At 44.9% G+C, this 13,674-nt stretch overlaps 1 protein-coding gene across 4 annotated transcripts in view; it reads right to left on the bottom strand.

Moving 5' to 3' along the window:
* Positions 1 to 13,674, bottom strand: part of ntm (neurotrimin) — a 375,368-nt gene that overhangs the window by 110,070 nt on the left and 251,624 nt on the right. For 3 of the 4 annotated variants that reach the window (XM_035626842.2, XM_035626841.2, XM_035626840.2), the window contains exon 2: positions 500 to 590. In XM_035626842.2, coding sequence (XP_035482735.1) covers positions 500 to 590 — 91 coding nt within the window. Of the gene's footprint in view, positions 1 to 499; positions 721 to 13,674 lie in introns of those variants that run through there. The other variant, XM_035626843.2, reaches the window with a different exon arrangement.

Raw genomic sequence — 13,674 nt, forward strand, 5'->3', positions numbered from 1 at the left:
TTTCTGTGTGGAGTTTGCATGTTCTCTCCGGGTTCTCCGGCTTCCTCCCACAGTCCAAAGACATGCACAATGGGGTCAGGTTCATTGGAGACTCTAAATTGACTGTAGGTGGGAATGTGAGAGTGAATGGTTGTTTGTCTCTGTATGTGGCCCTGCGATAGGCTGGCGACCTGTCCAGGGTGTACCCCGCCTCTCGCCCAATGTCTGCTGGGATTGGTCAATGTCAGCCCCCCCCCCGCGACCCCCGCGACCCCCCAAATGGATTATGGATTAAGCGGTAGACGATGGATGGATGGATGGCTCACTCCTCAACTGAGTGTTTTCCACAGACTAATCCCCCTGAACACCCCCCTCCCTCCCTCCATCCATCTATCCATCGCGTGTTTCTACTTGAGTTACAACAAACCCCGCAGGCGTCGCTCAACTTTGGGGATGGGATTCGAGCGCGGTGGGTGGGTGGGTTGGAGGGGGGGAGAAAGAATGAAACGTGCGCACTCACCTGAGGAAGACCGTCTCCCCTTGTCGGACGGTGATGTTGTCCATCACTTTGTTGTCGGACTGCGAGTCCCCTTGGCTGCGGACGGGCAAGCCTGCGGGCACAAGAAGCAAAATCCTCAGCGACGCGAGCAGTGCGCATTTGTAAGACGCCACAAAGTGTCCCCGGACAGACATCGTCTTCAGCCTTCGCAGAGGTGGAGAAACCGAACACCCCCCACCACCACCACCTCCTCCTCCTCTCCCTCCTGCTCCACAGCGAGGAGTCGCTCTGAGCCCCGTTTGGAGGAAAAAAAGAAAAGAAAATGCGCCCGGGGAGATTATTCAGCCCCAGTTCATTAGTCCTAATCCAGATTTGTGTGTCCAGGTAGCCGCGCAGCGCCGGCGAGGACAGACACACTCGACCCCGGGTGTCTGCACTGAAGGATGCCAAAAGAAAAAGAAAAGAAACATCCGCGTCCTCGTTCCTTTACCAACTCATATATATATATACATAAATGATATATAAATAATTATTTTTTTTACACTTGTCCGAAAACAAGCAAAGGCTCCCTCGGACGCGCCGGGAATCAGCGGGCGAGCGTAACACGACAAGACACAGTCGGAGTCCTCTTCAGAGGAAGACGCCAAGTTTGGAATTCGCGTCGGGTTGTGAAGCGCGCGCCGCTCCGACCCTGCTCCACATCGCGACTACGTCAGAGGCGCGCAATGTTGGCGCACATTGGAAAGGGAGACAGAGAGATAATGTTCCTCTCATTTAGATTCCGCCAGTGGCTCATTCCGAGATCCCCCGCGCGTCTGCGTAAACTAGTGCCGTTGATGAAGGTCATTTTTTTTTATTTCATGGCATACCAATAACTTCTCCTATATAATACAATAGATATAATATGCATAAGTAGTGAATAAAGAAAAGAAAGTCTCAAGATGTTGTCATCACCTATCGTCCGTTCCGTCTGTAATAGGTAAGTACCCTTCATTCACCTGTCTCGCCTGATTGAACTGATCAAAACAGTTTCTGAAGACTGTACCATGCTTCATCTCCGAAACCTCAGACAGTACGGAGAGGACGAAGAAAGAACTTCGAGAACAAAACAAACTCCGCAGACAAAAATGAATCAGTGCAGAGATTTTTTTGGGGGGGGGGGGATGTATGGTGCTATGTGGGAAAATCAAAAAACCCACGACAGCCACTGTGAAGCGAAGTGCGAACGGAGCAAAATGTGACACGTCCCTCCACTCACGAATAAAAAGGTACAATTCAAACGCAGTACAGGCTTGCAACACACCCGTTATCAAGTTTTTCGCCTCGGAATGATGGCTGGTAAATCCCAAATCCACACGCGTGTGCATGTCCATGCATCACACGAGCACGCCGACTTGCTGCTGCTGCGTGGAACACGCGTGTGCATGTTCACATGTCAACGTGCTTGAGTGTGTAAACACTGAGATCAGTGACTTCCCTGACTGAGTCCATCTTCCGACTCGACATGTGCCGCCGTCACACTACGATTCAACATTGACGATCATCGCTATTGTTGCCTCTAAGTTAGAATAGAATAGTCTTCATTGTCATTATACTTAGGACAGAAGTACAAAAACAAAGACCAAGTCAGTAGCACGGGGGCCACAGCTCTGGGATAGAAGCTGTTCCTCATCCTGCTGGTGCTGGATCTCAGTGCCCTCAACTGTTGCTCTGTTGCAAACAGAGGTGCACCGTTTTGTTTTTTGAATAGATGAAGTGGAGTAATGAAGTCGCACTCCTGGAAGCCCGTCCGGGTGCACGTTCATCAGTTTATCTCCCCTTCATCACGTTGACATCTCTCAGAGACACGGACACTGTCAACACACTACTGCTGTAGCTCCCATACGGACCCGCCGACAGTCTGCTGCAGCTGCACTTCTTAAAAAACAGAAATGAACTGACGGGATAATCTCATACACCAGAACAACCCCGTGGGGCGGCTGCAGCTCAGCAGTCAGGGAGGTCGTCCACAAACCGGAAGGTCGGTGGGTCGACCCCAGCTTCTCCCAGTCGGCATGCTGAAGTGTCCTTGGGCAAGGCCCTTCACCCCCTAAATTGCCTCTGACGGCTCTTCAGCCAGTGTATGAATGTGACAGAGAAGCTCAGTAAATAGCAGCACTGTAGGAATGTGTGTGTGTGTGTGTGTGTGTGTGTGTGTGTGAATGTGACTGTAAAAAGTAATTTGAGTGGTCAATAAGATTTGAAAAGTGCTATAAAAATACAGTCCATTAACCATTTACTTGACAGATATTTTTTAACATATAGCTGTTTCTCTCCCAAGGGCAACTTTATTCAGTTGTGCATCTGGTTGTGTCAAGGGCCCACTTTCATCAGACTTCACGATAACCCATAGACTCTGAAGGCAACACTCTGAGAACATGACGTAAGTGGCAGCCGACCATGATGAAACCTTGAGTGTAAGTGTTTTGACCAGCGGCATGTTGTTTTTTGCCATATTGTGACCATGTTTGAGGGAGCCGGGGATGGGCCTGACCTAGAGCTCCACCACTGCACGTCCACCTACACCTAGGACCTGCACCCATTGGACCGTACCAGCTGTCAGTCACAAGGTATCCACATCTCAACGCATACTAGGGATAGCAATATATTCCATAACGGTATCGGGGCAATATTGGCCAAAATGACTGGATCGGATACCGGAAGAAATCAGAACGACATTCCGGCATCATATTTTTTTGTTGATTTATTATTATTTAATTAACAGTTCACAGTTCAATTAGTTTTTTGCTAGTTTGAACGGTGCTGACCATAATAAATTCTGCCAAAAGTTCTGTGAGAAATAAAATAGCAGTATTCCGTAACTCAGTCATGTTGCTGTACAGTTTATCTTCCTTTAGGGAGTTGATTATTTGTCTTACAGTTGAGTATGAGGTTTTAGATGGCTTGTTTAAGCAAAGTGCATCCTGAACAATGCATTATTAATATTTTATGTGGCGAAAAGATTGTATCAGATTAGTATCGGATCGGTATCGGCAGATACTCAAGGTTGCAGGATCGGTATCGGTATGCGATAGGGATGGTATTGTCCCATCCCTATCGCATACCGTGCTTTATCATCTATTTGACTCTAAATGGGACCATCATTTGCACGATGTACATAGTGCTGTATTGATGAAGACTTCAAACTAGCGATTGAAACCAAAAACTCCTCAGGAAAATGTTTACTGACGTTATGAATCACGTGAGAGGTAGAGTCTTCTTCTCATAGATTTCTAGGGAAACAGACTTATGACTTATGACTAAGTGAAGTCGCCCTCTGAAGGTTATTCGATAGCATCTTTCAGGCATATCCGCATTGGCTTCACTTTTTAAAACATTAAAATGTCAAAAGAATGTGGAGATGGTCATGAAGTAAAATGATGTAATTCATGTATGGTATTGATAAACATAAGAAGATAAAACATATAGCATGTCTTTATTGGGTTCATTAAGATTGGAGGTATAAATCAAAGCGTCAGTTAAAGTCAGAATTACAGTACATGACCCAGACTGCATTGTCACACATGATGTTGCCAATAAATATCCACATTGTTAAACGAAATAGCTGTGTCATATTTCATTATAGGACAATAAATTCAAGTTCAAAAGAGAAGGCGTGTACAGGAATAAACTTGAACATTGAGTGCCTGCAGTTTCTCTTCCTTTGTCTCATTCAGACAGACCGTGCATTCATTACGCTTCATTTCCTGAAGCCACTGCGTGTGATAGGAACAGCTGCTACTGTGAGATGGATATGTACAAACACTGGCAAAGTATTCAGCAGTTGTAAGCCTGTGCTTAACATTTACACTCCAATATTTTGATTTTATATCTGTTGGGCATTTGCTTCGTGCGTGAGTATGGGCACAAATTAGGATCATAAAGGTTTGTAAGGAGCTTGTAAGCAAAGTTTGTGCTTGTAAATCAACCTTTGTAAACTTGGAGAATAAACTGCACGGGGAATCCAAGTTTGTGCAAGTATGGAAAAAAAAATTGGTGGTGAGGTTCGACGAAAGCACGTCGGGAGGTGATTTTTTTTTCTGAATATGCAGAAATACTGCATGTAGATTTATTTAACAGTTTTACAAAGGATGATTTACAAGTACAATCTCAAGCTGTAAATCCTTTTGACCCTAATTTGAGCCCATACATCAGAGCCTCGCTGGCTCCCTCCCAGACAAAGCTCCATTACTCGGATTTCATTTTAACAACCTCTGAGGGTTCGGTTCAGCTCGTCATTAAGTCAATTTAGGCGACGGAAATATTGGTCGTTACAGAAAGGAAAAAAAAATTATGAAAATACTGGTCCAAACCCACATGGCCACTGTGACCTATGTTCCTTAACCAATAACTTAATCTGGGGGCCTACTCACTCCCCATTTCTTTTGCACATTCTGTGAACAGAACTTTTAGAACTTTTTATCTCACTTTATTTGGAAACTGCTGCTACTGACTTTGTCTTTGTGTGTTTGTTTTTATTCTGTTTTGTTCTGACATATGTTATGGGAGGAAGCCATACATAATTCCATTATACTATAAAGTATAATGACAATAAAGACAATTCTATTCTAATACTACACAGCGACAAGCTACTGTACTGGAAGTAGGGGTGCTGAGGGGGCTGCATAGGTTACAGATCCTTTCTACTGCGCTTTCTAGAGTAGCTGTGTAGTGGTTAGTCCTGTCGCCTTCCTAGCAAGAAGGCTCTGGGTTCGAATCCCGGTTTAAACCAACCATGGCCTTTCTGTATGGAGTTTGCATGTTCTACCGGGTACCCAGACTTCCTCCCACAGTCCAAAGACATGCAGATTGGGGATAGGTTAATTGGAGTCTCCGTAGGTGTGAACTGAGTCCCTTTGACATGTTTTGACATACAGCAATCACGTTGGTGTTCAAGTGGTGCAGTCTGATGTAGTGTAAAATGTTCTCAAAGTGGTATAAAATACTGTTGGCTATTCGTATTATAAATAAAATCCGGAATGTAGCCCTGCCGCACAGCATTTAACATGACGTCATTAAATAGTCGTCCCCAAACGATCTCCAGCGTCTGTGGCGACAAACCAGCATCAGAGAGTACCGACTCTTGATTTCTCTCAGAAAACAAAGACACAGACATCGACAACTCATACTCGCGTATCACACAACAAAAGAGGTGATGTGCTTTATTATACATTATTCTATTAACGTAACCAAGCGTAATACGTGACCTATGTGACGGGGGAACTACAGTGCAGAAGAGTAATGACTGCAACGTATGGATCATAATGCAGGTGAACCAAACGGACTATTTTTAAGACAGTGAGTCATATTCTATAAATAGATCCCTCGTCTCATACTTTGCCACAATTCCACTTTAGTCCAAAAGAAAACAGCGACAGCCTGAAGGCTTTCACCGGCTAGATGAGCAGAGTGTGACGACGCCTGGAAACAATCGGAGACGGTCCACTGTCATGGAGAAGTTTACCTTCAAGTGTAAAGGAGCACATGGACCAATTGGTCGAACTTGATGCAATGTAACTGTGCTGCAGATCTCTGATCAGGGATGCAGCAGTAGCTCTAGAGATGAAGACGCTCATGTGAACTGCAACATTCCAGATTGAGTCTGGCTCACTTCAATCTAGTGAGGACAACAGCAAAAACACAGACACATGAACGCGTCATGAAATAACCACGGATAGTGTAAAATGACAAGGTGTAGATGACAACATCAGTGCCCTTTGAGTGGCAGGAGCTCTTTCTGGCGGCACTATTTTGAGCTGCTACTTTAAAACTATTATTATTTCTCCATTTTGCTTTGTTTGTTTGTGTGACAGGGGAATTATTGAGTGTCACTTACCAGACATTATCTGAGTCATGGTGGCGTTCAGAAGACTGGCACTTTGTTTACAGTGCGATGTGAACCTGCATAACCTTTGCATGAATAGTTTGTCTTGATCATTCTATGTTTATTGCCGGTGCCACAGCAGCTCTCTTCTTTGAAACGGGCATTTGTTGCTTGGGAATGTATCGTCTCTTTGACACATCCGCACATCATCACACCATCGAGCCGTGAGAACTTAATATCTCTAAGCATTGTGCGGCACATGGTCTGAAAATGTTCTTCAGAGTCTATTTACCTAAGAGTCTATTTACGGGCTGCTTGAGCTTTAAATTTGCGCAACTTGAATCAATAAAAGTTGTCTCATGCGCGTTGTGTACACTGCTGCAGGGAAGCCACACAAAATGGGAAAGCATGAGGCACGTATAATATAAACAATGAATCAATTCATATTTGGTTGCAACCGTATTCAATGCTGCGTTCCATTCAATTATTTATTTTTTTCCAACCTCCCGAGTCGCAGTGGAACCGGGACGCGGCACAACACGACGTAGCACACATGCTACGATTTACACGGAGGTCGGGTCCCCCTGATGTTACTATATTTAACTCATTCAAAGTTGTGGAAAAAACATCAGGTTCTTCGTTGCAGGTGGTTATACATATATTTATATATATATACATATACACACAATTATGGACAATATATTCAATTTCCCGAGAATACGTTCTTCTAAATATTACACACTGTAGCTTTAATTGTTTCAAGAAACGATTGTGCTGCTTATGAATGACTTATGTAACAGCTTATGCAGCTACTACGTCAATGCGTGTGCACACAACAGTGCATACACATCCCCAAAACATATCTATGCTTGCTGGATTCAGCCTGATTACTGTGGACACCTCGGTCTGTCGGCAGCCACCTATTAGTCTCCTCTGCATAACATGAGACGCAACTACCCCGTAGTACGAAACGTTTCTGTGCGGCTGCTGCTCTCACCCAGTTAATCCCAGCATCCCCCAGTGCTCTTCACTACCGAGCGCATTGCCTCTCAGCACTTTTACCTCAGCCTGCCAAACTGTCGAGTGCAGGTGATAGAGTCATCCACAGGTGAAATACAGGAACTGCAATTGTAAACATATCACAGCGGGTGAATGTACAATTTGACTCTGTCTTTATAATCATAAACAATCGACCATACGTATGTCCAGGCTTCCTAATGTTAGGGGTTGTGGTGTCCACACGGCGAGAATTAAAATAAGTTTCAATTTGTTTGACTCCCGAGGCGCCAGTTAGTCTTTTTTCTGTCTGTGCCTCAAAGGGTTGCAGAAGACCTGCCCGGCCAATAAGAGTCAAAATCCATCATGGGCCTGAATATGACAACCTGTCAAGGCCCGTCTGACTTCAGAACACACGGAACAACTCCTCTCCCGTCTGCAGGAGCATCATTTAGTGGAAAACTATTATGTGCTCTCTTAACTCCGCATGTGAAAACATGTCACGTTTATTTTTGCAGAGATAGTATACGGATGCTATGGATGCCATAGTGTATCAAATTCCTCCCCGCCGCCTCTGAGCAGTATGTTATGAGCTGGGGGAAAGTGGGTGTGCTTCAGGCGTGACAGCATCTGAGCTATTTTATAGTCCAGATCTTGAAAAGGAGAGAATGAGATGTCACCATCCAGAACAACGAGCCTCCAGGCGGCACATTCCCGGGGAAGCCGCGCAGTCACATCAGAGAGCGGCGGCTCACACTCCAGGCAGCACCTCACAACACACACACACACACACACTGTAAATGTCACCTCCCATGTCACCTGGCTGAGGTTATTAGGCAAATGGCTGAGCGAGGTAATGAGGTCATGCGGTGACATCTATTACTCCCCATTGGAGACTGCATGTTGTCAGTCAGTCACTGTCTTTGTCCGTTTCAACACATGCTAAGGTGATCAATTAGTGTGTGTGTATGTGTGTGTGTGTGTGTGTGTGTGTGTGTGTGTCTACTAACAATTCCTGAGTGGAATGTGAAAGGATTTGCTCATAGTGACCAGACTACAGACAAGCTTCCCCTCAGCTCCTCTTTAAGCTCATTTTTTTTGCATTAGGGCTGTCAAACTAAATGCATTTATGAAGCAAATAACTAAACTGCTGCCTGGAATCATACAACAGGGTTATAACTTAAGAAACAGCAGTATGTTCGGACCAATCTCTAAAGAATGTGTATTTTGGATTTGTTCAATGGTCTTAACGAAAGGATCATACAAAGTATAAATATAATGCAATTTAAAAACATTTGCAAAATATATATTTTTGAAAAGTACAGAAGTGAGGAAGGAGAATTTAAATCTCCCAGATGTTAATCGTGCTTGTTTTTTGGGTAAGGGTTTGTTTTTTCTTCGATTTGCGTAATAGCGCATGACGTAAATTGGAGCAGTGTTTTTGTATTATTTCAAATTGTCTGTTTTTGGTTCATCTGATTGGATTGTGCACTTGTCTGTGGATGAACTGAGGGTAGGAGTTTACAAGCCCGGCCTTCTTCCTATCCCTTTTTCCAACGGATCTAGTGTGTGTTGTGTTGAAAATAGTTTTGTTGTTATTCATCTCTTTTTCTTTTTGTTATGCTTTTACTCATTTCATTTCATTTGAGGTCATCCTCAAAAAAAACCCCAAACATTTCAAGCTGCAGCAGAGAGATATTTTGTCTGTAAGAAAAAGAAGAAAAAAAATATGTTCAAGCCACTGTCCTCTGCCTAACAGTCAGACAGTGCCAGATACATATATATATATATATATATATATATATATAATTTTTTTTCTTCCCCAGGAGTTTACGGAGACCAAAAACAGAGCCTAAAGAGGGAATACTGGACTTACATTTGTCAGGTGGCTAGACACACAACTCCAATTGAATACTAATGCTTCTCCGTGTCAGCTGAGGGAAACAGGCGACTTTTTGTTAGCACGTTGCTCTCACACGAATTTTGATGTTTTATAGACGCCGGCATGTCTCCGTCGTGTTCTCAGTGTGCCTCGGCCTCCTCTGGCCCCCAATAACGTGCTTGGAGAGAGGATACACTGACTTTCTCACCATATAAGTGTTTTAGTTGTCTAAAAATAATAATACAGTACATCGGACACAGAATCACGACTGAGTTATCATAGAAAATGATCTATTCAGCAGTTGCATTCCTCTAAACTGTATGAGGCAGAGACTCAGTAACAATAATTCAGTAACAATAATTTTAAATTAAGTTCCTGATTAACATTCATATATCAAGTAATACTGAATTATCGCTAATGGAGCCTGGCCCTTTTTTTTTTGCCATTTTTTAATATATATGATTTTGCTTTTATATAGCATATTAAGAAAACTTTTACCCTGCCAATTTTTGTTATCAATTTTTTTTCCCAGCACAACATTGCCTATATGGCCAGACAATACATTTTTTCACTTTCACATAGGGTATCATCATATTGGACGCACAGGACACATCATGTGATGTGATCATGTCGACAGTCATATCACATTATATTTGCTATGAAAGTGTTTTGGGGGTTTTAAAGACAATGATTATTAAATAGAGATACTGCGGGAAGTGCATATCTATGGTGGCCGAGCTCAAGGGCACTGAAAAAGTAATGCCGTGAACAAAAACCACGACGGGAGAAAAAGACAACACGCTGTCTCCTCGATGATGAGGATGATGGCGACGCCTCGCTAAATGAATGGTAATCACACCGGTCTAATTGGGGGGTTTGAGTCCAAGGACGAAAGTGAGAAGCTGGGCGGGGGCAGTAAATGGCACTCTCCCTCGAGTAATCTGAAGATGTCATTATGTCCTTAAGCAAAGTGATTAGCGTCCGGCGACTCAGCCGGAGCAGCCTGGCCGGCTTCCTGGCCTGGTGCGAAGCCGCTGTGTAAAAACACATCCACTCAGCACAGCATCCTGTTCTCTGTGCCATGAGCTGAACTGACACTCTGACGTCTGAGGAAGCAGAAGATTCCCAGTGTGCCCGAAGGCGACCGCAGAGCATTCATCTGTCGTTAATTGGGATGAACGACGGAGCGACGTGAGCGCCGTCCGCGTTCAGCGTGTCCCGATGTCAGCGCTCATCAGCTCTCCATCGGACCGACTCGCTATTCATCGATATCAGTTTAGCGATTGCTATTAGGCGACCGTGTCAATCAAAGTGTCTAGCTTTTGTCTGCACAGTAGCCATGCTGCAGATATGAATGGTAAATGGACTGTATTTATATAGCGCCCTTCTAGTCATATAGACCACTCAAAGCACTTTACAGGAAAGTCACATTCACCCATTCGCACACATTCACACAGCGCTGCTATTTACCACGCATTTTTCTGTCACATTCATACACTGTCGGAAGAGCCGGCAAGTTAGGGTTGAGTGTCTTGCCCAAGGACACAACGGCATGTGTACTGGCGGAAGCTGGGATCGAACGACTCTACGTCCTGAGCCACAGCCGCCCCGTTGAACATGTGCTCCTACTGCGAGGAGATTCCCAAAGCAGGAAAGGCCACCGGCCATATGCCAGCAAGACAGAGACAGATTTCCCGCATTTATGTGCATTAGAGAATGTGAAGAGAATTATTTGAAAACTAGAAATTGCACTCGGTAGAGTGCAGACAAGGCCACCAATCCTGCACACGTCTGACTGGCTCTTATCATAGAAAAAGAAAATGGAAACAGACTGGAAAATGCAACAAATGATACAAACTCAGATATCTTAACATAGATATGGCTGATGTTTCAAATCCAAACATTAACTGTTAACTGAAACTGGCAGAAATCTCCCAATGTCATGGAAAGTGATTTTAAAAAAAGGCCCTTTGACTGGATCCACGGCGACATGTAAGGTGTTTTAATGCTCCGTCCTGCCACCAAGTCTGGTGTTAATCTGTTTGGTACATGTCGCGTAATCCGGCTGACAAAGGAGCAAACAAACCAACAGGACGGACGCAGGATGAGAACACAACCGCCTCGGTGGAGGCAATGCCATGTGCATCGGAGGACACACAGTCGAGGCTGAAAAATCATTCTGATTCATTTATAGATCAGTGAATGTTAGGGGGTGTGACGAGGCCCTCAGCTCACGAGAACGATAAGAGACGAGAAGATATTTTCTCTTTTTAAGCAAGCCTCACTGAAAGTCATGAAATGCAAAACAATGCAGGTGCACTTTGAAATCTTTGAACTTATTCACCTGCACGAATGCTGTCGTCACTTTGCGTCCAATCTGTGATTGTGTCCAATCAGAGCCAACTCTGAAACAAACAGGGGCCGTGAGTGCGCCGTCTCGACCTCCCCCTCGGACATTGTTTTAAACGGTCTTAGCTCAAGGCGCTTTTCAGACGGTTTCCTGTTGTCACGGAGACGCGTCCTCCTTGGACTTTTCTCTGGTGAATCCTGGTCAGCGACCTTCACCCCTTCACGTTCGATGCTGTGACACTGGTTTGACAGTGTTTTGCTCAGTATTCACGGACAACCGGGAAAGCTCAGTGTCTTTTACTTTCTTTTTGTAACTGCCGCTAATATCTGCGCATACGGCCTTGTCTCTGGGAATCACATTTGTATACCACTCGTTTGTTTTTCAAATGAGCAGGACGCAGGTGGATGGCGGCATGCAACACATGCAGCTCGAGGGTTCACAATCCTAAAGGTGGCGGTTCAATTTGAATGCACACCCTGCCGCATGCTGCCGGTCACTGTTGGCCTTTACCAATTCAAACCCAGACTGCAATCTTTCCCTAACTTCCTCTTACAGTAAACCGAGTGCTGTGATAGCCAAAACACAACCAGGGGACACATGCATGCTTAAGTTGCTGTGGACAGATTTTACTTGAGCAGTCTCTTTTGCATATGGATGCAATATGACAATTTTGCAACCTGGCAGATTAAATGAATCCATTAATGTTTTCTCAATATGAAAAACATTCTGTACAGCTTTATGTTCCTCACTGGATATGTTTGCTGAAGCAATTTAGCGGTATATAAGTGCACTTTGTAGGAGACAAATTACTTGTCTCACCAGATAAAAGTCTGCCTTCATGTAAGGTAAATTTAGAATTAAGAACCGTCTGTCTCTTTAGCCTTCTCTTCAGATCTGCCTCGCCGTGAGGAAATATACATTTGCCATAAGTGCAGGCTTAATCAGTCTGTGGTGCTTCAGACAGCAGGAGGCTTCCTCTTGTACTGTTCTCCCCTCTCCCTGCGAAACTTTTATACAATGGCAGTCTGATGATGATGCTGCCATTAGTTGTCTTGGCGACAAATAAATGCAAAAATTGAAGTCCCCCCCCCCCCCCCCCCCCCCCTAAAGATTGTCTAGAAATAAATCCTGAGAAAAATGTCAGGAACAAATCCAGTACAGCATCACAGCGCAGCAGGCGACACCTTTCAGCGCGCAGTGGCGAGCCACAGGCCAGATGTGCATGAAATGGATCACGGCGGTGTCGCGGACGGCGAGTTAAACCGCTATCTCTGCTGCTCTGCACCGTGATCCGTCCTGATGACTTCCAGATGGCCACCCTCCATCTTTAAGACTCTCTCTGTCCACGAGGGGAAGCTCAGGTAATGAGGTCTTAGTCACTGGCATTAATGAAATATCACTTTCGCCGACTGGAGGGAGGATACAGCCGGACACCTTGACCTACTGGAGGTGATCAAACGGCGGAGGATACCTTCTGGAAAAATCCCGATGATTTACAGTGGCTGATACACTGCTCGCACATTAATCACACATATTTCCCTAAGTGTGGAATTAAGCTCACGGTATAATTGGGTCTCCAGAGAGCCTGATGAGCGAGAGAGAGAGAAAAGACAACACAAATTAGTTTTTTTGCAAGATTTCCCCATTGTATGCAAGTGATGGTGTGTCTAAGTAATTGTGCAGGAGCACTTGCAGATGCGCGGACAGGCGGCACTTGACTTGGGGTTTTGGGCTCTTAGAGGCAAAAAACAATAATTAAGAGTCAACAAACGGCGGTGGGAGCAGCTGTGGGAGAGGCGCTGCGGAGACAGCTGCTTGTGGCCGGGGAGAGGTTTCCAATTGGCATTGAATCGGAGCACAACCGCGCCTGGAGGCTCGCGCTCCGCTCCACCCCTTCATCCCCGGCACTCGCGGCGAGCGGGCTTTCACCACAGGATCTTAATGACGGAGGGGAACCGAGCAATCAATGCCAAAGTGGCCTTTAGGTGTCGGGCCTAAATCTCCGAGTGGAAGTGACCGGTGCTTTGTAATGAAGAGATTGACGCCGCGGCAAAGTCGTCCTCATCGACCCTCGCAGCCGCATTTAAGAGCACTTTTTTTTGCGG

This window comes from Scophthalmus maximus, chromosome 2 (genome assembly GCF_022379125.1).
Source record: "Scophthalmus maximus strain ysfricsl-2021 chromosome 2, ASM2237912v1, whole genome shotgun sequence".
In the NCBI taxonomy this organism is placed as follows: Eukaryota; Metazoa; Chordata; class Actinopteri; order Pleuronectiformes; family Scophthalmidae; genus Scophthalmus; species Scophthalmus maximus.